At 33.3% G+C, this 25091-nt stretch overlaps 2 protein-coding genes across 3 annotated transcripts; one reads left to right on the top strand and one right to left on the bottom strand.

Annotated features, from left to right (window-relative positions):
• Positions 1–3000: 3000 nt before the first annotated feature.
• On the top strand, positions 3001–7791 carry LOC141708348 (zinc finger CCCH domain-containing protein 46). Of its 2 annotated transcripts, none has more exons than XR_012569447.1 (10): positions 3001–3248; positions 3544–3745; positions 3907–4004; positions 4133–4228; positions 4848–4941; positions 5669–5865; positions 5987–6090; positions 6156–6391; positions 7149–7218; positions 7481–7791. XR_012569447.1 is itself a non-coding variant. In XM_074511930.1 (10 exons), the coding sequence occupies exons 1-10, from the start codon at positions 3205–3207 to the stop codon at positions 7517–7519; spliced, it is 1170 nt and encodes a 389-aa protein (XP_074368031.1). In that variant the 5' UTR covers positions 3003–3204; the 3' UTR covers positions 7520–7791. The 2 variants fall into 2 exon arrangements, 1 of the variants encoding a protein (XP_074368031.1); XM_074511930.1 differs by having other exon boundaries at positions 3003–3248; positions 6156–6381.
• Positions 7792–8678: 887 nt separating this feature from the next.
• On the bottom strand, positions 8679–15005 carry LOC141708347 (uncharacterized). Its single transcript, XM_074511929.1, has 10 exons — positions 14799–15005; positions 12546–12602; positions 12352–12419; positions 11220–11427; positions 11038–11132; positions 9974–10043; positions 9793–9852; positions 9667–9717; positions 9502–9580; positions 8679–8900 (listed from the first exon to the last, which is right to left on the bottom strand). Exons 1-10 carry the CDS (start codon positions 14877–14879, stop codon positions 8827–8829), a joined length of 843 nt encoding a protein of 280 aa, XP_074368030.1. The 5' UTR covers positions 14880–15005; the 3' UTR covers positions 8679–8826.
• Positions 15006–25091: the final 10086 nt, after the last annotated feature.

The raw sequence follows: 25091 nt of genomic DNA, 5'->3' as shown, positions 1-25091 counted from the left end.
TCTCTATCCAATGCAATCTAGGATAATCTGTAAATCTTTAAATATTTCCTTGTTTGCATCAGAATGGAAATGCTGCATTTTCTTGATTCCTCCTAGAGGCTTCCACATTCCAGTATGTCTCTGTCAACCCATGTGCCTCTGTCAGCTTGTGAATTGTCACTATCAACTGCTAATGAACTAAGCATCCGTTGAAGCTTTCATCCGTTGATGCCTTATCCGTTGAGGCTTTATCCGTTGAAGCTTTATCCGTTGATGCATTATCAGTTGAAGTCTTTATCCGTTGAAGCACTTATCTGTTGATGGATATTATCCGTTGAACATCCGTTGAAGTTTTGTTTCTTATCCGTTGAAGGTCTTCAATATCCGTTGACACTTCTTCACTTATACAAAATTACAAGGCATGAAATATTTACAATTAGCACTCCTATTTGTACATCCATTAGTAGTCAACCTGACTGATTATTTCCTAACAACATCTAAGAATTACAGCTTGAAACCAGAGAGTGAAATGTGCTACAATACTAAACTTATTGCTAAGTACACCTACTCCTTCAACGGATAGCCAAGATGGTCTTATCCGTTGAGGCTACAAACACTAGATTTCTACTTAAGTGTTTTGCTTAACTTATCATCAAACTAATACATATATTCCTAACATGTACCGATCTTTGCGGATTACTAATTACCAGTTAGTAATCCTACGACCAGGAAATATTTAAGTTTAGAGTTATCATCTTTTAGGTCTCATTATTATGATCTCATCATAATCCATAAAAGGCTTTACTCTAAACTATGGTATATCTTATTTAAACACTTAAATAGATAAAACCCGCAATAAAACCAAAACAAGTCTTTTATTAATATCAATGAAATCAAAACAGATTACATAAAAGTTATTCCTAAATCATCATACATGATTGGACTTAGGACACATCTCTTTCAGCCCCTTAAGGAACTGAATCAGCCTTTTTCTCTGCTCTCTATCTTCCTGAAATTTATGTGCTCCACAAGCGCACTTACATTTACAAGCAACAATAGGTTCCAAGGCAATGTATTCATCCCATAGGTTCTTCAACTTATGATAATACAACTCAACAGATTTGTTACCTTGATCAAAAGTATGAATATCCTTTAAGACTTGATAAACTCGATGTCCATTTACACTAGAAAACTGTTCATGTAACTATTTCCAAACCTCTTGAGCAGAATTAACGAAATCCGTGCCATTACTAATCTCATCAGAAATTGTATTTAGAATCCAACTAATTATCATGTCATTTACCCTATCCCAGTGAGCCTTAAGAGGAGAATCATCATATGGCTTGGCAACAGTACCATTAATAATACCTAATTTGTTCTTAGCTGATAAAACAATGGAAATTGATCATTTCCAGGGACCAAAATTTTTTGTGCCAGTCATCTTTTTTGATATCAAAATTAAGCCAGGATGATCTATGTTTTGTAAAAACAATGGATGAAGATTAAACTCAATTGAGATTTCACCAGAAGTAGTTGTATTTGTATGTTCGGGTGGAGAAGAAGTATCAGCTTGATAGTAGAGGTTAGGGGTGTGCACGGTTCGGTTCGGCTCGGTTTTTACTGAAAATCGTTAACAAACCGTGCATGTTGGTTTTGTTCAGTTTCTACCTAGTAACCGTAACCGAACCGTTGGAAACGTTTTTTATCAGTTCGGTTAACCATTACTCGGTTTCGATTTTTTCGGTGTTTAATTAATTTAAAAATACAACAATAATAAGCTTGAAATTATTATAACATAAAAGGTAATTACTTTTAAATTTACGGGGGTATAATTTTTATCATAAAATTACATGGTTAAGACTACGCGGTGTCATGTTTGGATTGTGCAGTGATGATAACACACTTCCAAGGAGCAACAAGCTATTTAATTCCTTCTGCGTTCAACTAAGTCGTAGTGAAGTGAGTTAACATATATACACACCAGTGATGAAGATGTGGATATTAACTGTGTAATTAATTCAGCAGGCTGAGATTCAAAAGAAAAAAAATATATTAACTTATGTATACACTATCTTAGTAGAATCTGTATAGTTTACAATGTACTATTTAAAATTATTTAAAATTTTATTATATTATATAAACAGTTCGGTTTTACGGTTCAGTTATAGGGATAAAACTGTAACCGTTACCAAACCGTTCCATCGATTCGGATCAGTTACGGTTATTCTCGATTTTTTTCGGTTTCAGTTTTTTTCGATGCGGTTTTTCGGTCCGGTTTCAGTTTTTCGGTTTTTGTTTGCTCACCCCTAGTAGAGGTTTGTCCATGAGTATTAGTACTATTCGTCAACATATTTGCATAACTAATCTTATTAGTATGATGTGTAGATCTCATTCTCACAGATTTTGACCTAATTGAATATTTTACAGCTCCAAAAGCACACAATCCGTACATAAAAACATGATGAATATGAACTATTAGCAGGAGTAGAAACTGCGGCAGTTAAGAAATTGCAGCCTTCCAAATAGGAACTGGACAAGATTAAACCTGATATGTGGCTAAAAAGGGGTGCGAAAACAACAAGAACACGTCGATTTTGCAATTCTTGCTTTGAATCTCTATACTCTGATACCATATTACGTTCATGATGAACAAAAAAGTATGTAAAACTATGTATTGTGAAGAAATGAAGAAGACATGATAGATGAACTAATCTGGAGAATAGATCTGAATATATTGAAATGACTTAATGATGAAGTAAGCGTGTTACAAGAATATTTATACTAATCTACAAAAACATTACATACATGATGCTATATCTAATTATTCTAACCAGCTGTCATTCTGATATAAGTTATTTATATCCTATTATGAGCTTATGTGGCAACTCTCTCTTAATAGAAGCCACATGTATTGATTCTATATTATCATCAGTATTAATTTAAAGAGTTTAAATTGTAGTAACAAAAAGTTTTTTTTTTTAGTAAAAAGAAGCGCTGCTGAAAGTTTGGGCCTGAACTAAGCAGGGACCAAAAATGGAGTTGAAGAAACTTACCGCTTGAAACTGGGCTTGCCTAGGCCCATATAATGAAGTCTCGGGGTCTGAAAAGAATAACGGAAGGAAGGAAGGACACAGGAGACCGGAGAGGAGGGAGAGTTGAGTAATCAAACGGTGGTTAAATTTCTCAGACGCCGACGACAATTTATACAACAACAACAACAACAACATGCCTCCCAGAAGAGAACCCTGCCGAAATTTCCAGCGTGGAAGGTTCTCTCCCTTGATTTGTTAGTTTGCCTCTTCATTTATTTTCTACTTGTATTAGCCCCTTTTTCTTTCTTTCTTGTTTGCTTTATTCTAATGCATCCTAATTTTGCCCCTTCAAATTACAACCCTCCCTCATTTCTACCTACTATCACACTTGTGTATTTGTGTATCTTTACTTTGTTCTTTTTAATACTAATCTTACTCCCTATTTCAAAAGCCTGTCCTCCTACAAATTGATTGCAACGCTTCTGGAAGGATATCACTAGTGTTTATTAAGTGTGTTTTCTTGCTCTTCCAGCTGTCACTATGGTGATCGTTGCAAGTTTCTTCACGCCACTCCACAACAACACTCCAAACCTTCCAACCCCTTTGGTTTTGGCTCTCAGAATCCTACTCAACAGCACCACCACCACCAGCCTAATCCGTTCGGCTTTGGTGTACAGAACACCTCCCACTCAAGTGGTGCTAACGATTTTGGATCCAAACCCAATCAGTTCAAGGTGTATAGTTTGTTACATTTTTACAAAAAAATAATTAGTTATTTCTATATATCGTGATTGACAGATGGCATGCCACTCAAAACTGTCTACTAAAGCAAAACAAATTATTGATCCCACAAGTTTAATGACTTTTTTGTTGTGTTTGATTTTCGTGTGACCAGCCATTTGAAAACAAGTGGTCCCGCTCAACCTCCATCCCTACTGCTGCCTCCAGTGTACCACAGAAATCTGCTAACCAAAATCCAGCACCGGAACATAAGTAAGTGCTAGTAGTTGATGAATAATTCACAAATTACTGGGTAGGAGGCAGAAATCTATATATTTACTCTTTCTTTCCTAATTTTATCTTATTTAAGTTGATTTTTCATGTTTATAATGCACTTGAAGGTGCACAGATCCAGAATCATGCAAACGTCAAATGAAGGAGGACTTTGAGAAAGAAAAGCCTCTTTGGAACCTAACATGCTACGGGCACGTGAAAAAGTATGTTTTACTCTCTCCTAAGCATTCTTAGCGTATTGTTAGTTAAAATTCCTAGACAAAGTCACTGCATGCTCTGAAAAATTAGGGAAATCTATTTTATTTGCAGGAACTCTAATGCTTGGTTTTTTAAAAGTTTTTTTAAGTCGGAAAGGAATAAACTTCGGGAGATCCCTGGCTGATTGTGGTGGATTACCTATGAATACAAATTAGTATTCTAAGATTAGAATCACTTGAATGTTAAAGTTTTCGACTGAAATTCAACTTTAGTGAATCATTGTTTTAGTAATGTTTTGGCAAATATTAAAGAACATTTTGATACTTGCCAAAAACAAAAAGGTTTAACACCGGTGGAACAACTGACAAGAAATCAAGAACTGACTAAAGTATCACGATACTATTTTTATGGTTTTCTAGAACTGCGAGTAACATATACATCCCGATACTATTTTTAAAATTTTATCTCTAAGGCTTTCCGGATTTACTTTGGTATCGCCCGGAACTTATGATGGCAGATACATTAACCGAGTTTTATGTTTTTATATTCATTCTTTATATTAATCGTAAGTTCATTTTGTTTGAGTGTTTGAGCTATTATACATTATAATTTCCTTTTGTGTAGTGGTCCATGCGACATTGTTGGCGATATCAGCTATGAAGAGTTGCGGGCATTAGCATATGAAGATGCAAAAAGTGGATTAAGTGTACAGTCAATAGTAAGATGACTTCCTCGTTTCTCACGATTATTAAAAAGAAATAAGTTATTATGTATGATGACTTTACTGAAGCATGTCACCATTTGTACCTGCTCAGCACATTCTCCTCCTCAAAAAGCTACAGTTTCCTTGGAGAAATCTAATTATTTGGAATCGATGAACATCGAAGAAGAGTGTAGCCTATTTTTTATATTTTTCTTCCCTTTGTGGATTGGAGCATCATTAGTGTACCATGTATAATATCCTTCAAACTGATTCCTTTTATATAGAAAAGCATTTGCTTTACAAATATATGTTAATTTGTCTAGTCATTCAATTTTAATTTGTCTCTTCATTCACATGGTTGAATTATACTGAAAAGTATGAATAGTATATATATTGGTCTTGTTGTGTCATGTGTAGCTGTGGCTAGACCTTGGTTTGTTTATATAATATGATTGTAAGAGTGTACATTACAGTCTTCACTATTATTTCTTTCATCATTTGTTGCTCTTCTTACTAATAAATATAGACTATTTAAAGGGTTATTATTTTAACCTGTTATTAATTATTATTGTTATAATTGGTAGCATATGTAGTGTAGGTCTGTATGTTTAAATGTAGCTTATAGAAATCGGTTTAAGGTGTGACCGTGTGAGTGTGACTCTATGGGGCTTTAGTTAAGATATACACAATGAGGACAGTTGATATGTTTGCTATCAAGATAACCTAGTTCATTTCAATTTAGGTTGAAAAAGAAAGGAGCTTACTGAAAGCCAAGTTGCTTGAATTTGATGGCCTATTACGAAATTCTAATACTTTTCCACCACGCTCGACACTTGATACCAAAAATCAATTTCCTGGATCCAGTCCAAATGTATTTTCTCCAGCAGCTCAAAATAGTAACCCTCCTGCATTCTCAAGTTTCAGCCAGCTCAGAATGATGTAAGGATCTTTTTAGTACGCTCTTTGATCTAGACTTTTAAGTTATATCCTTTGACTTTTAAGTTATATCCTTTGGTTTTCTATTAACTTTTGAGCCCCTTGTTGGAATCCTTTTCTTCAGACCCAGTGCTCCTACAAATGCTATGGCACAAACTAATCCTTTTCAACTTAATGCTCAACCTTCAAGTGGTCCAGGGAAAGTCAACATCACTTCTGAAAGTAAAGGTACTGCTGAAATAAAATGTTGACAAAATTTAAACATGTGATTTTACATTCTACTTAATATGCAGGTTTATTTGGAAGTCAACCCCCAACACAGCCACAAGGAGCGTCCTTTCCTCCGATTGCAGCAAATATCAGCTCTACTGGGACATTTGCAGAAAGGAATACATTCCCGACACCGGGAATTATGCCATCAGTTACCAATTTGGCTAATAGTCAGTCTTCTATATTCTCCAATGGGTTGAATGCTGCATCTTTTGCAATGACAGGATCAAATGCTAGCCAAAGTGTAATGTAAGTTCTGGTAGGTAGTTAACAAAATTAATATTAGCTCATTACATATATAACCTTCTTCAGATCCATTAAATGAGGATAGAAGAATGGCAAACCGAGTCAGGCTTTTGGGTCTGTTTTGGAGACGGTGATCCTGTTTTATGCTGTGTTCCATTATGCTTTGTTAAATTTTATATGACTGGTTAGAACATCTATAAGAATAACGTACAAGATTAGTTAGACTAGGACCTGGCTGTATCTTCTGAGTTATGGAAATTACATGATCTAATAATGTAAGATCCATCTTACTCTTCTTCGTGTGTCCTCAAGGTCTCTATAATCGAATACATAGGTTCGCTTGCTAGTTTGCTTGTTCAACTTTCAGCAAGTCTGGCTTTTTAATGGGCGAATCCAAGTGGTGGGCCATGGGTGCACTAAATTATAATTAATGGTGATGTGTTTATATTTTTCATTTTCAGTATTTTAGTGAAGTGCACCCCACAATGAATTGAGAGGTTTTATAACTTATACAAATACAAATTATTCATACAATCTTTGTTTACCTTTTAGATTTATGTCATGGTCGAAATTTGAAAACTAAAAATAATAAAAAATTGTAGTTTGTATAAATCTCTATTATCTACGTTGAACTTGGCTTAAAGCCCCCCCCCCCCCCCCCCCGTGTGAAATGTTCTTCCATATTGTTATGCAAGATGAATCACAGATACTGCTGATAAACACTGTATCACTAGTAAGCTTCACTCATCATTTGGTTTCTCTTCATGCAGAGCCGAAATGCCAAAAGGTAATGGAGGGGATAATAGCATTTGGTTAAAAGAGGAATGGTATCCTGGAGAGGTAAAAGCCATTTTGCTAAAACTATGCTTACTATAAGAAATTGGTCTCTACTTTAGCCTACTCTAAGAAATTGGACTTTAGAGACTGTAAAAAGTATCCATGTTTTATAAATTTTTATATGCTCCATACTAAAACATATTTATATTATTGGATGATCGATAGCTCTATCCTAGAGACTTTTGCCTATTAATGTGAACAATGTATGAATAGTCAAGGGAGTATGTCAAATCTGCAATACTTCCGTTTTGTAATTCTTGTACAGATCCCGGAAGAAGCACCTCCAAATGAATTCATCAGATGAAGACTCTTCAGGATGACGTTTCGAGCCTGCCAAGGCCGAATGGAAGGGGTGATAATTCTGTAGCTAGATAATGAAATATCCTTTTTAGAAGAACAAATAGTAAAATTAGTTTTCAGGATTTTTTAGTTAACATGTACTTAAATTTTGGAGACCATCAACCTTGCAGGTAAACACCAAGAAGCAGGGTTTCTTTGATAAAGTTTGAGTTATGTAATTTTGAATAGTTAAAGTAGCCTCAATTATACAAATATAGTGTCTTTCTCCGACATAAATACAGTTATGATACTTTGATACTTTAGCATGTTAAAATCGTAAAATGTTGGTTGGAATATGAATATAAAGAATCTATAATGTTGTCTGTTTATATTTTGTTTGATTTAAAATACAAGCAACTGTATATTTTTTAAATGAAATTTGTAAATATAAACTGGTGCAACATACATAACTTTTAAATATCGTAAATTTTTATTACACTCTGTTGGTCTAATTCAGCAGCCACCGGGACTAATAAGTAATATATATTTAAAGAAATTACTCATAAAATTATATCGTTACTTATTATATGCTTGTTCATGTTTTAATACAAGTACTCTCTAGAAATATATTTATTCATTTTTTATTTTATGTGCAACAATATTCTCTCTTACCAAATTCTCCCTCCGTCCCTTCCAATTGTTTACATTTCTGAAAAAGTGTCCGGCACTCATTTTAACGTACATAAAAAGTATAGTTATGTAACTTATTTTTACAATTTTCTTTTTCTAAATAAAAGTTGAATGTTTTAATTTTTATTCAGAAAAACATAATTGTAAAAAAATATTACAAAACTATACTTTATATGCACCTTAAAATGCGTGTCGGACACTCTCTAAAAAAATATAAATAATTGAAAGGGACGGAAGGAGTAACTTCCGAGCATTAAAGTGTTAATTATAAATATTATTTATAAAATTGGCCTTTGCATCCCCGACTCCACATTCATGACAATTTCCTTCTTGTACACCTGCAAACATGTCACTTTGGTTTAATTTTTAAATTCTGTTAACTTTGCATCCCATTTTTACAATAAGATGGGCAGTTTTACTCAATTCATAACCAATGTTTAGCAAGGAATAAACATTTTAATTTTCCAAAAAAAAGGAACAAACAATTTTGAATGGAAGCAAATAAAAGAAACTATTTTATTGTTAGCAATTATTCCATTATCGATAAACAGACATCACAATGTTGGCATAGCTATCCAGATATTGAGTCCCCTTGGAAGGGGCAAATAAGTTTTGGGTTCATATATAGAGTTGAATTCAAGTTTACGTCCCTTGTTCGATCTTCTTCTTCATCTTGTTTTGAAGGGTAACTGGAGCACAATCCAGTGGTGTTTCCCCTGAAAAAATGGTCTGTTAGATACTTATACAATAAATGAGGACAAATATAAGACTTTCACCACATAATTTTTAGAGCAAAACCAATGGTTGTGCTAAAATAGATGGAGCTATTGCTGCATATATTTTAGCATCAAAAAAGTGGTTTTGGTGCTAAAATAACACGTCTCTAATGCATTGTTCTAATTGTTTTTCAAATTCAACTAACTTCCAAGTAATTCACAATTTTGAATACAAATTTAACTACCTTCCAAATACCCCACACTTTCAAGCACCTCATTTATCTATTTGCTTCTCTTTTTGACTTTTTAATGAGGTGGCAAATATAGCACAATGCTATATTTTGTTCTATATGTAGCACAAACTATAGTATTGCACTATTTTAGCACAATACTTAGCACATCGTCGGATTGATGTTTTCTTTTTTGGCGCTATAATAAAGATATTGCACACCATTGGACATGCTCTTATCCAGAACCCTAAATAACTTCTCACAAACTACTTTTTTGGTTTACTTGATTTAAAAGTCACCCCCCCTGCCTCTTCGAATTACCGGAGTAATCCAAGCAAACACTTCCAAAAGATCTCAGGTCAGGATGTTACCCTGTGAGTTCTTGCACGCAATACTTGCTCCATGGTCCATGAGGATGAAAACTATGTCACTCTGATTAAAAACTGCAGCCTGTATACAACAAACTAGTCATGTGATGTTTAAGTCATGCAATTAATACATATTTCCACTTGACATTAAGAGGGAGATAGAGGTACCAGATGTAATAGAGACAATCCTTGCTTGTCTCGGTAATTTGCATCCACTCCCTTGTATTAACCAACAGTCAGAAGGAGAACAATTGACATGTTTAGAAGGTACAACAGAGATGGTAATTCAAATACCTCACTTAGAAGTTTCCTGACAGAAAATGTGTCACCATTCTTTATAGCCTCTCTTAAGCCCTAAGAAACAGTTCAAGTAAACAACTTCCCAAGTATTAGTATTTCAGTAGCCATGCTTATTCGCACCTTCAAACATAGTCCAACTAGTATCTATCCTAAGATAATACATAAACTTCTATACCTCTCCATTAACTTCATAAACTTTATTTGATTCCAAGCTATTTGAGCTACTGTTGCTTGCAGGACCAAGACTGAAATCCAAATTGTGCAGTCAACAAAAAGGGAGTCATTGTGTTGTCAAGAAAACACCATACAATTTTATATATCTATGCTTGTGTTGCTCACACGTGACTGTGCGGAAACAGAATCATTGTAAATACAGCAGTAGAAACTGAATCATGTAGCAGAGGTCTAAGAAGGGGTGAATCAAAACCTATGTGCAGTTGCCAATAAATCCTCGAATTAATGCAAAAAATAATCATAATATTTATCTCTATCTGATAATAAGAGATCACAAGAGTTTATATATATAACTAATACTAGGCTATGAAAAAAAACTAAATCATTGTTTATATCTACTACCATAATAAATTAAAGGAAACAAATCCTTTTATTCTTCTGCTCTAATCTATAATGTTCCTAATAAGAAACTTACTTAATATAGCTAGGATACCTTACTAATTTTTTATATAATGTGTAATATTTGATGGGGTCGGCACGCATTTTAAGACTCCTGTAAAGCATGGTTCCCTAAATAATTTTAAATATTTTTTTTCTTTTAAATAAAAATATAATGTTTAAACTTTTATACAGAAAAAGAAATGTCTAAAAATAAATTATAGAACTATACTTTATAGTAGTCTTAAGATACGTCCAAGCATGAGGAAATAGTATGTAAAGAATCCAGTGGGACGGAGGGAGTAATATACAAATTTTTTTATTAATTTCTTGTTCCTCATCATTGAACCTACTAATTAAAAGAGCACTTCATGTACATTCTTTATCAGAGGGCCTTTATATTCGCAGGAAATCATAAAAGCTAAAGGAAAAGAGTTGTGAACTGATCAACAAGCAAATCTATATACACATGCATTTCAAGATATGAACATTCCTATTATGTCTTATCGCATTTAAACCAAGTGTAGTGATTGGAACTGCAATATGATCGAGACATCACATGTTGATCCCTATAGATTGTATTATTCACGAAATGGCACTAAAAATATAAGTCCAGATGTAACCTACATGCTATTAGATGCAGAACTTTTACTCCTTGGCTTTGAGTCAGACTTTTTCGGCTTTGTGTTTGACTGGAATGTAGAACTGGAAGTGGCCCCCCTCTACAAGTTAAAAAATATAGTTCATAAGTGAAATGAGTTAATTTGAGATGCAACTAGAAGACATGAATGATTGTTAAGCTTAGTGACCATATCTCTAGGTGGAACTGCAGCCGGAGCTGGAACTAGAGCTTCACAAATGCATAAAGGCATTCCACAAGTGCATTTTGAAACATCTATTTGATGGATAGGCAGTTTGATTTCAGGCTCTGCAACTGTGCTGATATCTAATCTTGAAATTGAATCGCTGACATTGTTAACAGCACTTAAAGAAGGCGAGGTATCATCTTTCTTAGATCTACGAAAAAAACACAATCGCAAACATTTGAATTCTGATTAAGTTTTATTTTAACATAATACGGTATAGCTGTAAAGGGAGAGGGTAAGAATCTTAAAATTTTGTAGCAAAGAGTGCAGTAAATAACTGAAATTGAAGACAGAACAGGACACGAGACAACACAGGAAAGGAAGTGCCACTTCCTTTATGAACATGATTAAGCTTCAAAGAGGCATGCATGTAAATTATGATCGCGATGTAAAAACAGGGATGAAATAAGCATCTACACAAGGGGGGCCATCTTTGAAGGGAATATAATGTTCATTGTTCCCTTCAAAAATTAACATGTGCTCCAAACTTGTACTTAAAGAAGATTCCAGGGTGATTGACTACATGTATTTAAACTTCACAACAATGGCATATATATAAGTAATAGGACTGTAGGAAAACCCCAACAAACAGTTCATTGACTATTCAGCAAGTTGCCCAATTCTTGTATATTACAAGTCCAGTCATAAATAATCACTGTTGATTAGACCTGCCTCAAGCTCCTTCCTTGATGTGTCCAAAAAAATATATTTTGTTTTCATTTTAAATTTTAATTTATAAACTTCGGATTATAGTTTATTTTACATCTTTTCCGAGCTTAGTTGTCCCACATTTAAGAGGTGTTGCACAAGTTGGTATCCCAGAAACTACGCAACTGAATACTTCAATCCATTCAAATTTCAAAAGCCTAACAAAAATTACATATATTTTCTAAGCCACATCCTTATTTAGGAGACAAAGTAAGTAACAACCAGGAATTAGGTTCGAATTCAACTCTAATAAATCTATAATAAATATATATTACTGTCAATTCATAACTTATCTGTTTTCTATTTAGTGTAAACCAGCTTCAACATTGAATTTAGAAAGGAAAAAAACATAAATGCGAGAGATTACCTAGACGCATCATTATAACAATCAGAACAAACTCTAACCAGAGTTTGAAGACCAAATTGTGGCAAGGCCTGAAAAATAGCAGTTGAGACAAAGATATGAAAGTAATTACAACAAACACAACGACACCCACATGCGCAGAGAGGAAGGGGGGGGGGGGGGAGATGGACGCAGGGGGGGAGAGGGGGGAAGAGCACCATTTGACTTGATGAGTGTTCAGCACATAAAGTTCGGCCACAACAACGACAATGATGCTGCAAAATATAATAAAATAGAAGAAATAAATAGATGATTTTGGGATTAGAAGATTGCACACCATAGCAACAAAATAAACTAACCAGATCATCAATCAGCTGCAAAAGTTATTAGAATTCATTATTTTCCAGTTCTGTATCAGTCGCAGTAGCCGGATACAAAAGATAAACATGTAAGCTAAAAAAGGTGAAACATACATGGCAACACAAAGAGATACAAGCATGCTTTTTAAAGTATATTTTTGGTCCACTGTATACTACTGTTGACCTCTCGAGTATTAACATCTTTGGCATTTTATCCTCAAGATATTAAGTAGAAATTAAAGAGGTAATTCATGAATAGAATTATGTAACTGTCAAAAGGTAGATTGTGTAGCACTGTGGAAGGACAGGAGTACGGACAGGAGGTGGTTTCAAGAGGATCAGCAATGGCATGGTAGCTAGCAGAAGCGGTATGCGACTGATTACTAACGACAGTGAGAGCAGTAATGTTGTAATCCAATCAGTTAGTTGCCTGCCGGTAGCATCGTAGGTAGAGGAGAGGACAACAAGGGAAGTGCTAATGATAGTAGTAGCCTCTATCGATAGATTTATAATACCCGCTAAATTTACCTATATATATAGATTATTCTAGTAACTGGTGACGTATATATTGTATATAATGATCTTAAGTAAAAATATAAATTTACTTGTAGAAAGATAATCATCGCCTGATTATATATAGATGGATTCAAAAGATTTAAATATGTTTTAATTTATTTTAATATATATCATTCATATGGATTTTTAGTTCAATTGGTTCAGTCTATAACAGATAGGCCTTGATTTCTGCATTGAAATTTGGTCCAATATAAAATTAGAGACAGACGAATTCAAAAGGAAGTGTACACGTACAGCATATTATACTATCTAAACAAATATTATATAAAAATGGGAAAGAAATATGGATGGATAAGAATGGGAAAATATACACAAGTACACAAAGTTTTATCAAATTAGTAATCCGAGGGAGAAATAAAATTAGATTTAAAAAAAACATAATTTATTACTATAATACTGTAAGAGGTGGTGCAACATAGCTATATAAACCACCATACATTGGTTCATTTTTATCATCTCCCAACTTGAACACCGAAGCAACAGCCACCAGGTACCACTTTCACTTCTCTAGCAAGTTTTATATTCCTTTATTTTTAATTATAATACTTATAGCCTATATACGAGCCTAATTAATTATTAAAGTGCTCCTAACATGTTATCTACCTTATAGCTTTATCATAGAGCTTGAAAGTGGAATTTCACTACGAATTTGGGTCTTGCACCTTTTTATAATATGCACACCTTAAAGAACACTGGATAAGACTGAGGAGTATATCTTGTTGGACATAAGGAAGAGCGAATCGCTAGTGTGTTCTGAGTGTTCTAGAAACAAAGTAATTATGTTCTATCATGGCATAGTTTCAAAATACATGTATGTATTTTCACACATGGACGTTCACTCAAACTCTTAAGGTTGATGTATTTCTTTAAAATTATATATCAGGTTCTGCCCACACAAGAATGAGTTAGACGCTGCGCACTCAATTCACAGAAATCTGCTTCATCTACCATTTGTTGGTAGAGTACCGGTTTGGGTTTGGCCATCCCAAATCAGCGCGTTACGAGAATGCTGAAACTTCATATGTAAAATGACTACAATGCAACTGTTTAATGATACTAAACTAAAAGCATTGATCCTGCCTGCAATAACTACCAACTAGTTCTCCAACAAAGTACTGACATAGTTATATGCTTAAATGCTCCTAAGTCCTAATATACACAATGGCTTAAGAAATGTTGTATGAACTCTTAATTAGTAAATCAAACACACATGGAGTGATGGAGCTACGAAATAAAGCAATAATCATTCAAGTCAACTAGGCACTCTCGACAAATAGAGTTCATTCAAGCAATCTACTACTAGAAACTAGATCATTAACAAGGAAGCACTAAAAACATAATTATCATCATCATACTCACACAAATTAAAATGATCAGCTCGAACACCAATTGAAAACACAACTTGAATATAGTCATCAGATCCTCAAGTTATATAAACATTAAGTTATGTTGTTATTTGTAATGTGTAATAAATAAGTTATAAGCAGCTAAACATATAAAATAAATAATCGTGATCGGTTGGATCGGGAATAGTACCCGGCGACGAAAAGTGTTGAAACTGCATTTGCAAACATCGCAACGGGATGCTTCCTGGAACGGCGGTGGTTCCGATGACATATCCGGATGTGTGTATTGATTTCTGGATGATTCTCGTCCCGGCTGCCTTTTTGCTATTCTTCTTCTTCCAAAGAAATTTACAGTCTTTTTTCCTTATCCCTGCCAGAGGATTCTAATTTAAAAACTAAAATACAAAAGGGATCCTAAACGGCGAGCGGTAAAATATGGTTACCCGAAAATGGTCCAAAATGACATCACTTTTTTAACAAAATATTTTTTTTGTCGGGTTTTGCTATTTCACTTAATTTTTATTAATATTGAAGTCAAAACGTAAGATTATATAGCGTTTAAGGGTAGTTTAGGGCTAAATACTATTTTATATTTTATATGAAAAAATGCCCAAAATACACAGCTTTAATTACCCAAAATGCCTGTTGGCGATACGTTCCTCCCAAAATACCCACTGATTGTGCATTCAGGACATGCGTATTCAAATTTTTTAAAAATAATAAAGAATACACATCACATACATGCTTATTTAAAAAGAAATATAAAGAAAATACGCATTCCAAGAATGCATATTTACTAAATTACAAAAATGAATACGCATTCCTAATTCCTATAATGCGTATCCTTTATTATTTTTAAAAAAAGTGAATACGCATGTCTACAATGCGTGTTCAACGGGTATTTTGGGCAAACACTCCAGCCTATTGGCATTTTGGGCATTTGCACCCCTAAATGGTGGATATTTTGGTTTTTCACCCATTTTATATTGTGTTTTGCAAAGATTTTTTTTAATATTTTTAAAATTTAAATAAAAGTTGTTGAAACCTAAAATATTAAAAAAACAAATTTAGTGTCTACCTCTAAATTAGGCTTTAGGCTTAGGGCCCTACAACCTAAATCGATGTGTCTTTTCAATTTTTAATATTTTTAAAATCTAAATGAAAAACTTTTTAATCCTAAATTTTAAAATCGTAAAATTAGGGTCCCAAATTTGAATTAGAGTTCGATTATCGGGATATTGGGCCTTTGTGGCCCAAATACCATATTAAATTAGAGTTTAATACAATATTAAAGGCCCTAACCTATACACCCTAAACTCTAAATTGGTGCACATTTTATTAATTTATTTCTAGATATTTTTAAAGTAGGTGAACATTAAAATGTTAAAATTTATAAAATTAAATATATTTTTAATTTAATTTTTTAATATTTCTAAAATTCAAAGGAGGATTATTAAACCCTCAAAAAATTAAGAATTGTTAAATCATGGTACATATTTAAATTTAGAAATATTAATTAAAAAATTAATTATTAAAACATAACAATAAATTGTATTTTCGGCCCAGAACAAAATACAGTAAAAAGTTTAAAATAAAAAAACACCAAAACGCTACTTTTACTAAAGTGGTGGTCTAATAAAAAAATGCCAAACGATATAGGAAATAGCATTTTGGCTCATTTTCAAAATACACGTTTTTTCATTTTTGAGTGCTATTTAGGCCATTGATTTAGAGTGTATTATTCCAGACATTTTTTCTCCAAATTCAGTCATTTTGGTATATTTCTCAATAAAAAGAGTTCAATGCACTTTATATGGCCGAGTGAAAAATTAAATACCCAGGATGGGGCAAAAGTCAAAATGTATATAGAGATCTCTGAGATATCGACAAGTCAATTCTACATGTAAAGTTCTCAGACATATCGACAAGTCAAATATACCTATAGAGAACACAGAGATCTCGATAAGTCATTATACTTATCGAGATGTCACTTCTCTATAGAACAAACTGAAGATCTCGATATGTCTCTCAAATATAGAATGCAAACAAATTCAAGATCCAAGATTATCAGTCAACAAACGATCTATCACCTAGATTGAAAAATCTACAAAGTAGCTGGGGAGAATACAAGATCAAGGGTCAAGATTAACCGGAAAAAAGGTAGTCACAGACCTGCAAGATTCTGCACAGATTTGCTAAGCCAAAAATGGAAATGGATAAAGGTTGCTTTAGAAATTGGTTTAGTTTTTTTAGTGCAAGTTTTGTAAACCCGTGCTGCTAGTGTATAAAGCATGCATGGGTCCTTAGTTCACGAGTAACAAACAGATTCATAGTTCTTGTATTCTCTCAAGATATAAGCCGAGTTCTTTACTTACAAAGAACCCAGGATTTGTAACAAGACCTAACTTAATTTTAATACAAAATTAAGTGAGTTTTGAAATATTTTGTTTGCTATTTTATTTCTGCTAACATAATATAACTACATTTCTTATCTGTTTTGTTCACACAACTAAACAAATTGAAAAAGGATTAAAATTTCCAAAAACACATTCACCCCCCTGTGTTGTATTCAATATCTAACACGGCTACATCCAAAGAACCTCCTCCCCTGGATCCATTGTGCTTTCTTTCCAAACTTCTTGACATGGAGCAACAATATCACACTTGCATTTGATACCAGTAAACCTATATTCGAAGTCTGAGTTGTATTTTTTATGACTCGTGATAGAGTTTCTATTGTTGTATGGATTCTTCACTGAAGAGCAGCTACTCCTTGAAGTAGACATTGAAGATGGAAGGAAGAGAGACAACAAAAACCCTAATTTATCGATTGGTTGTGCTTATATAAATTGGTTTTAGATTGGTTGGGTCGGGTCACAATTGTCTCAGCTGATATGTTCATGCCACATCAAATCGGTTGAAACCAACTCATCCAGCATAGTCATATTTCCTTCTATTTTTTTAACGTCAGTAACGACCAATGACCTGATTGTAAGTTTTTAAAAATGAAATGACCTGAATGTAAGCTTTTTGACTTGGATGATCCAGTTGCAAGTAACTGATATGTTAAGTGATCAAACTGCCATTTCACCCTTTATTTCCCGTTGTATTTAATTGATTAAAAATGAAAAATATACATTCACCCCCCTTTGTATGTATATAACGGACCTATGTTAGATATAATTGATGATATCAGGAGATAAACTATCAGGATTTAATATCAGGATTTACTGAATGTGGCGTCATCAGTACTTATCTATCAGTACTTGATGATCAACATTTGATGTCATCAAGATTTAGTCACATCAATAGATATTCAAGAAGGAAAAGAAAAGCAGAAATTCAAGGTGGTGAAGGACTTTATCTCAGAAGCAATCATACATAGATATGTATTAGGTTTCCTTATTGTAATATAATAGAAATCCTTACTGATTGTGTAACTGTGAACTATATAAGCACATATTAGGTTTATACTTTATGTGTTATGTACATTGATATATTATTCGCATAACCTAGTAGCTCTCAAAGAATTGTTCATCCTTTGAGAGAGTACTTTTGTAATCAGTTTTTATCTGCTAATATAAAAGCTGTTGATTTTGTTAAAGCTTATCAAATTATTTGCATAAACTGTATTCACCCCCCTCTACAGTTGATTACGAACCTAACAATTGGTATTAGAGCGCGTTGTTGACATATAAACAGTTTAAGATTTGAAAATCAATCTTTAATGGCAGACAAAGAACCACAAAATCCACCACCACCCCCTGCCAATTCACAGATTAGCAATAATATGAGTAGGTATGAAGCCATCAAGATTCCAATCCTAAAGATACATGAATATCCAATATGGAAAGTTAGGATGACCATGTGCTTGGAAGCAACAGATCCTGAATACCTGAGTAACATTTATGATGGTCCTCATAGACTAATGAAAGTAGTTGTTGTTGTTGCAGGAGAAGAAGAAAAGATTATTGGTAAAGACAAGAAGGACTATACTCCTGAAGATCTTTCATCTATTATGAAGGATGCAAAAGTCAGACATATTTTGCATAGCAGTCTTGATAGTGTTATGTCCAATAGGGTAATTGAATGTAAAACAACAAAGAAAATTTGGGATGTTTTAGAAGTAAAGTGTCAAGGTACCACTGTTATCAAGAAGAACAGAGAAACAATACTCACTCAAGAATATGAGCACTTTGACTCAGAAGATAATGAGTCATTAACTGAGATCTATGACTGATTTCAAAAGCTGTTGAATGACTTATCTCTAGTCAACAAGGAATATGATTTATAGGATTTAAACTTGAAGTTTCTACTTGCACTCCCTGATAAGTGGGACTATAAGGTCACATCAATAAGGGATAATTATGAACTTGATGAAACACCTTTAGATGAGATCTATAGCATACTGAAAACTCATGAACTAGAGATGGAGCAAAGAAGCAAGAGAAAAGGATCCAAGTCTAGACCAGTTGCATTTAAGGTTGAAGAGAAGCCAAAGGATAAAGCTAGGATAAAAGGTTACTCCAAAGGAAAAGCTATGATTGAAAAGTCAGATACTGAGTCATCAAACTCTGATGATGACTCAAATACTAATAGTGAATCATATACTGATAGCGATCATGACAATAATGAAGACATGGAATAAATGGTTGCTCTATTGGTTAAAAGCTATAAGAAGATGATCTACAAGAACTTCAAGAAAGGGAAAATGTTTTCCAGAAAAGGTTCCAGTTCCTCAAACTCTGATAAGAGGAATGAAAGAAGAAATACTGATATGATGGAATTAAAGTTTGGAAAATCTGACAAGTCAAAGGAAAGATGCTATAACTGTGATGGAATTGGACACTTTACAGCTGACTGCACAAAAATAAAAGCTGAGAAAAAATAAGCCTTGATCACAAAGAAGAAAAACTGGGATGATTCGTCTGATTCACATGATGGTATCAACTATGCTCTCATGGCAAATACTAATACTGAGGTTGACAATGCTGAATTAAATGTACCTCAGACCATCCTTGCTTTTGATACTGATGATATCCATGAATTAAGATTGTTTCTTAAATCTCTGCATGTTAGTTATAGGGATCAAACCTTAGAGAATAATAGAATCAATAGTGGAAACACTGAGTTAAAGAAAATGAATGATCACCTAGAAATTGAGTTATTTTCCATGCTCAAAATGAAAGAGATAATATTGTTTATGTTAAAGAAAAATTGTTAGAAAATCATGCTTATATAGAAAATGAGTTAACTAAAGAAGGAAAGCTCATTAAGCTTTGGACTAACTCAAGAAAGACAACTCAGGAAATTTTAGAGAATGGCGGTTGGGGATCAGGATTAGGATATGCTAATAGATCTAATTCTGATAAGAAAATTGGAAAAGAAACTGAGAAAACTAAACCAGTAAATACTGATACTTAGGTCAGACTGAACAAGGTTCAGTTGAAGCCCATTAAGTTTAATCCAAGTGCTGATGTTGTTAAGTCAGTTAATGAGGTAGATTCAACCTCAACACCTAGATCAAACTTAAATATTGATAATAGTCAACAAGTTCACATAAGATCAGTAAATATTGGTATAATGACTCATAAACAGCTTAAGCAAAAGCTGAAGGAATAACACATGAAGGAGAAAAAACATAGGAAAAATAGGAATGGCAAGGTAGGTGTTAATAAGAATGGTAATTATGTAACTGCTCCCAATGCACCTAGAAAGACATGCTTGAACTGTGGTAGTACTGATCATCTTGCTAATTTTTGCAGGAAGAATAAAAAGATAAATATTGTTCCTCCCAAATCAGAGTTTAGGAATAGAACTATTAGATATAAACCACACAGTCCTTGTTTTCATTGTGGTAGTGTGTGGCACTCTATTTATACATGTAAAGAGTATCATAGTTTATATTATGATTATTATGAACTGAAATCCTCTTTAAATAAAGCAAAATATGTTTATGCATGTGTAAATACTGATATTAAGTATGTTAACATAAACTCTTATATGAAGTCTTCTGCTGCATATGTTAACAAACTTAAAAAGCCGAAATGATCCAAGAATGTCTGGGTATGACACATTGTCAGAATTTTTGCTTAAGCATGGATTCACTAGAGGTATAATTGATAAGACTCTCTTCTACAAGCAACATGGTGATGATATGATTCTAGTTCAAATCTATGTGGATGATATCATTTTTGGTTCCACAAATGAAAAGCTATGTCAAAGATTCTCAAAACTCATGCAGAGTGAATATGAAATGAGTATGATGGAAGTATTAAGTTACTTTCTTGGACTTCAAGTTAGTCAGAGGAGTGATGGAATCTTCATCAGCCAAACTAAATATGTCAAGAATTTATTAAATAAGTTTGGTATGGTTGATTGTTCACCTGCATCTGCACCTATGTCTACATCTACTAAATTGGATGAAGATAAGAAAGGAAAAAGTGTAGACATTTCAGGTTATAGAGGGATGATTGGATATTTACTGTATTTAACTGCCAGTAGACCAGACATTATGTTTGCAACATGTCTGTGTGCAAGATTTCAAGCCAATCCAAAGGAATCACATTTGATGGCTGTGAAGAGAGTTTTCGAATACCTAAAAGAGACTCCAAACTTGGGATTATGGTATCCTAAGAGAACATATTTTGAAGCTGTTGGATACACAGATGCAGATTTTGCTGGATGCGGGGTTGACAGAAAGAGTATTAATGGAAGATGGCAATTTCTTGGACAGAGACTTGTATCCTGGTATAGCAAGGAACAACAATATGTGTCAACTTCCACAGCTGAGGCTGAATACACAGCTGCTGGAAGTTGTTGTGCTCAAGTGCTTTGGATTATAAATCAGTTAATGGATTATGGCCTAGTGTTACACAAAATTCCAATTGTGTGTGACAATCCAGTTAATTTTTCTAGAACAAAGCACATTGACGTAAGGTACCATTTTATTAGAGAACATGCTGCAAATGGTACCATTGAGCTAATTTTTGTTCCAACAGAAAAACAATTAGCTGACATTTTTACTGAACCTTTGGATGAAGCTACTTTCACTAGACTTGTAGGTGAAATTGACATGCTTAATTCTTTATCCTAAAGGTAAGAACTCAGCTAATATTTTGCAGTAGATTAATTTCTGATAAATCAAAATTCATTTGATTGATTGGAAAATAACTGAAATATGAATTATAAATATTTCAGATTTCTCTGCATATTTATTTTTTATTTTACGTATTGCCAACTTGGAATTTTTCAAATTCTAAGTAAACTGTCTCTTTGTTAATTCATATTTTTAATATATGAAGCTAATAAATGATAGATCTCAAAAGCAGCAAAAGTATATAACTGAGTTCTCGATAAGTATAAATGACTTCTCGATAAGTCATTTTGAGACTTCTCGAAGTAGTTCTTGAGAAGTCAGTTTTGGACTTCTCGAGTAAGATATCTCGATAAGTGATTTTGACTTCTCGATAGAGTTCTCGATAAGTCTTTGTTAGACTTCTCGTGGATATCTCGATAAGTTATTATGACTTCTCGAATGACTTCTCGATAAGTATTGTAGAGTTCTCGAGTAATCTACTTTGAGTTCTCTACAAGTACAATTTAAACTTATCTTCAACTCAGACTGAAATAATTTTATTTAATAAATTATTTTCAGTATGATACTTTTGATAAAATTTATTTTGATTTTATTTTGATTTATTCAAATAAAAATTGAAAACAATTCAGTTCATTCAGGATAAACTGGGTATTTATTTGACATCTCGATAAGTGTCATTTTCTAGTTCTCGATAAGAGTCAGGAAAATGATATATCGATATGTATCTATTCTCTAAATATGACTTCTCGATAAGCAAATTCCAAACGTCCATTGTTAGTTCTCGATAAGTCATTTACCTTTTACTATAAATACCCAGACATCTCGACATACACCTCTTTACTCCTTCGAGATCTCTAAGTGACCTAATTTTTCCAATTCTCAACCGCTCTCTCTCTCGTTTCAAACTCTTTCTCTCTAATTTTTCTTACCTACTTAAATTTACACCTCTAAAATGGCACCAAAAAATGTTAGAGCTGTAATCCCCAAGGATGGAACCAACTATCTCGCTTTCACAGATGCTAATCAAGCTCCTGACAGTTTCAAGGGGTTTAAAATTTTTATCCGAGTCTTATCTTGCAGGAGCTCTAACTAGTAACCCAATCCTTTACTTGGATGTTCTGCATGAATTCTGGATAACAGCTATAGTGATGACAGTTGTACATGACAACTTTGTATCTATTGTGGTGAACTGCTCTATTGGAGGCCAACAGGTGGAGTTTAATGAGCAAGATGTAAATCAAGCTTTGGGCATTCCAACTGAAAATTTGGTGGAGGTTCCCACACAGGATGAGCTAGTTGAGTTTATGGACTTAATCAACTATAGTGAAAGAATCAACCTGGCTAGCCTGAACAAGAAGTACCTAAGGAGGGAATTATAACACCCTCCAAATCCGGGGTATAGATTTGGGGCATTATTAACAATAATTACCAACTATACCTGCACAAGCAGAATATAAATATAATAATTACCCCGAACTATCACTACTCAGGATCTTTTAAGGTCTGAGTTTGAAAACAAGAATCACGCACTACACTTTATTACAAACCCAACTAAATAAAACCTGTCTCAAGAACTATCTTTGATACAAAACTTTATTCTATCTATAGTTTCACTACACAACTTTTATTCAAACTACACAAGACTTTTATTCAACCCAACATTACTACTTATCCTGCTACACCTGATCTGGCAATTCAAAGCTCTCTTTGGGAATAGGAAGGAACACTCTTGGTATAAGAGGGTCCCGCTGCTTGACTCGCTTCTTGACTATGCGGGTCCTGATGGGTTTCATTCTCTACCTTAACTGTAAAACAATAGGAGTAACAATAAAAAGGGATGAGCCAAAATTGCTCAACAAGCCTGCAAAAATATATATATATGGTATAGAGAAAGAGAAATGAGAGAAATAATAAGATGCTGGTTGTAACAACCATCTGTATCTGTATCGAATAGTAATTTGCCAATGATGGCGAGTGCCAAATGAACAAGACTGGAAACAAGAACCAACATATGCACTATAATCTGCTGATCAGTCAGAATATAGTGCGGATCTATACCCAACTGCATAGACCCAACCAACATAAGGAGTACTCAGGCAACTATGGCCTATTAATTAATGGTCTGGGAAAAACCCAGCCTTTATAGTAACTATCCAGTCCAAGGCTGAGCATCCGGAACAATCGGTATGCTATTAATATATCCCAACACCAGGATATACCAGAGTATATGTAGGGTAAAGGAATTGAAATATGAACAGGAAATTCAATAAATTGGGTAAATCAAGAATTGAAATGAAACTGGAACAAGCAATAATAAATGAGTAACAGTGTATATGAACAATGATTATCAAAGAGAATTGATACGATAGAAAAGAAATATAAATCACTATTCTGAATTTAGAATAGGGGAAAAACTTGCCTTGCGCGTACTTAACCTGGTTTAACTCACTGCCTTCTGACCCTAGCTTGCTCTGCCTTGCTAACACTGAACAAATCATGGAAAGATAGGTGTTTAGATAACTTACTATATACGTGTATCTTGAATTGATATCACGCAACCTTATCAGTCTACCCATGCGTTTCTATCTGACTCGCATATATATATATATATATACATATATTTATACAGCACATCTATTCACATAATCACATAAAGCACATGGCACGTAAAGCACATAATTAATTTCTAGATTTATAATTATTTTTAAAATCAATTCTAGGCTTATACCTGCATTACTAGTCTTATCTGATTTTATTATAATTTTTTGGGATTTATTCGGCTCAATTATACCCCTATTAGGACTTACGAACTATCAATTATCACCAAACCACTCTTTTTCGGAAGAAATTATAACTTACAACTATTTTTATTGAATTCGTCTCATTTTTCTGAGTCTAGGGGTCTTCGTTTCACTTAAATCGGACTAACGGTTGAATTGTTATGAATTAAACACTGATGATTCAATTTATTATTCAATATAAATAATTATTACAACCTTTTAAATCCTAAAATAATTTTTAAATAATTATTTAAGAAAAATCAAAGTCAAAAATAATTTTTTTATAATTTTTGGAGTTAAAATGAAGAAGTTATGATTTATTGAAAATCATGTGATTAATTATCGAAATAATTAATCACTTTTTAAATATTTAATAAATAAATAACTAATAAATAATTAATAAATACTTATTTAATAATTTAAAATAATAAATCCCTAATTATTTGGATTAATCACAATTTATTATAATATTTATAACTTATCGATATTTATTCGATTAGATCGATTATTTACAAATAATCAATCAACTTAATTAACCGATACGCTATTTATCGAATAACTACGAATTATTCCAATTATAGATCACTTAACAATTAATTACTTG

This window comes from Apium graveolens, chromosome 2 (genome assembly GCF_009905375.1).
Source record: "Apium graveolens cultivar Ventura chromosome 2, ASM990537v1, whole genome shotgun sequence".
Lineage (NCBI taxonomy): Eukaryota > Viridiplantae > Streptophyta > Magnoliopsida > Apiales > Apiaceae > Apium > Apium graveolens.
Note: the sequence above shows the minus strand (reverse complement) of the source record. Positions and strands in the feature narration are given on the sequence as shown.

Excerpts from the sequence above, each read along its gene's own strand:
- LOC141708348 (XM_074511930.1), top strand. The coding sequence starts at position 3,205 with ATGCCTCCCAGAAGAGAACCCTGCCGAAATTTCCAGCGTGGAAG. Across the intron at positions 3,746-3,906 it reads CCAAACCCAATCAGTTCAAG|CCATTTGAAAACAAGTGGTC; the intron begins GTGTATAGTTTG and ends TCGTGTGACCAG. Across the intron at positions 6,382-7,148 it reads AATGCTAGCCAAAGTGTAAT|AGCCGAAATGCCAAAAGGTA; the intron begins GTAAGTTCTGGT and ends CTCTTCATGCAG.
- LOC141708347 (XM_074511929.1), bottom strand. The coding sequence starts at position 14,879 with ATGTCATCGGAACCACCGCCGTTCCAGGAAGCATCCCGTTGCGATGTT. Across the intron at positions 11,133-11,219 it reads CAGTTCCACCTAGAGATATG|AGGGGGGCCACTTCCAGTTC; the intron begins GTCACTAAGCTT and ends TTTAACTTGTAG. Across the intron at positions 8,901-9,501 it reads TGCGTGCAAGAACTCACAGG|GGGAAACACCACTGGATTGT; the intron begins GTAACATCCTGA and ends CCATTTTTTCAG.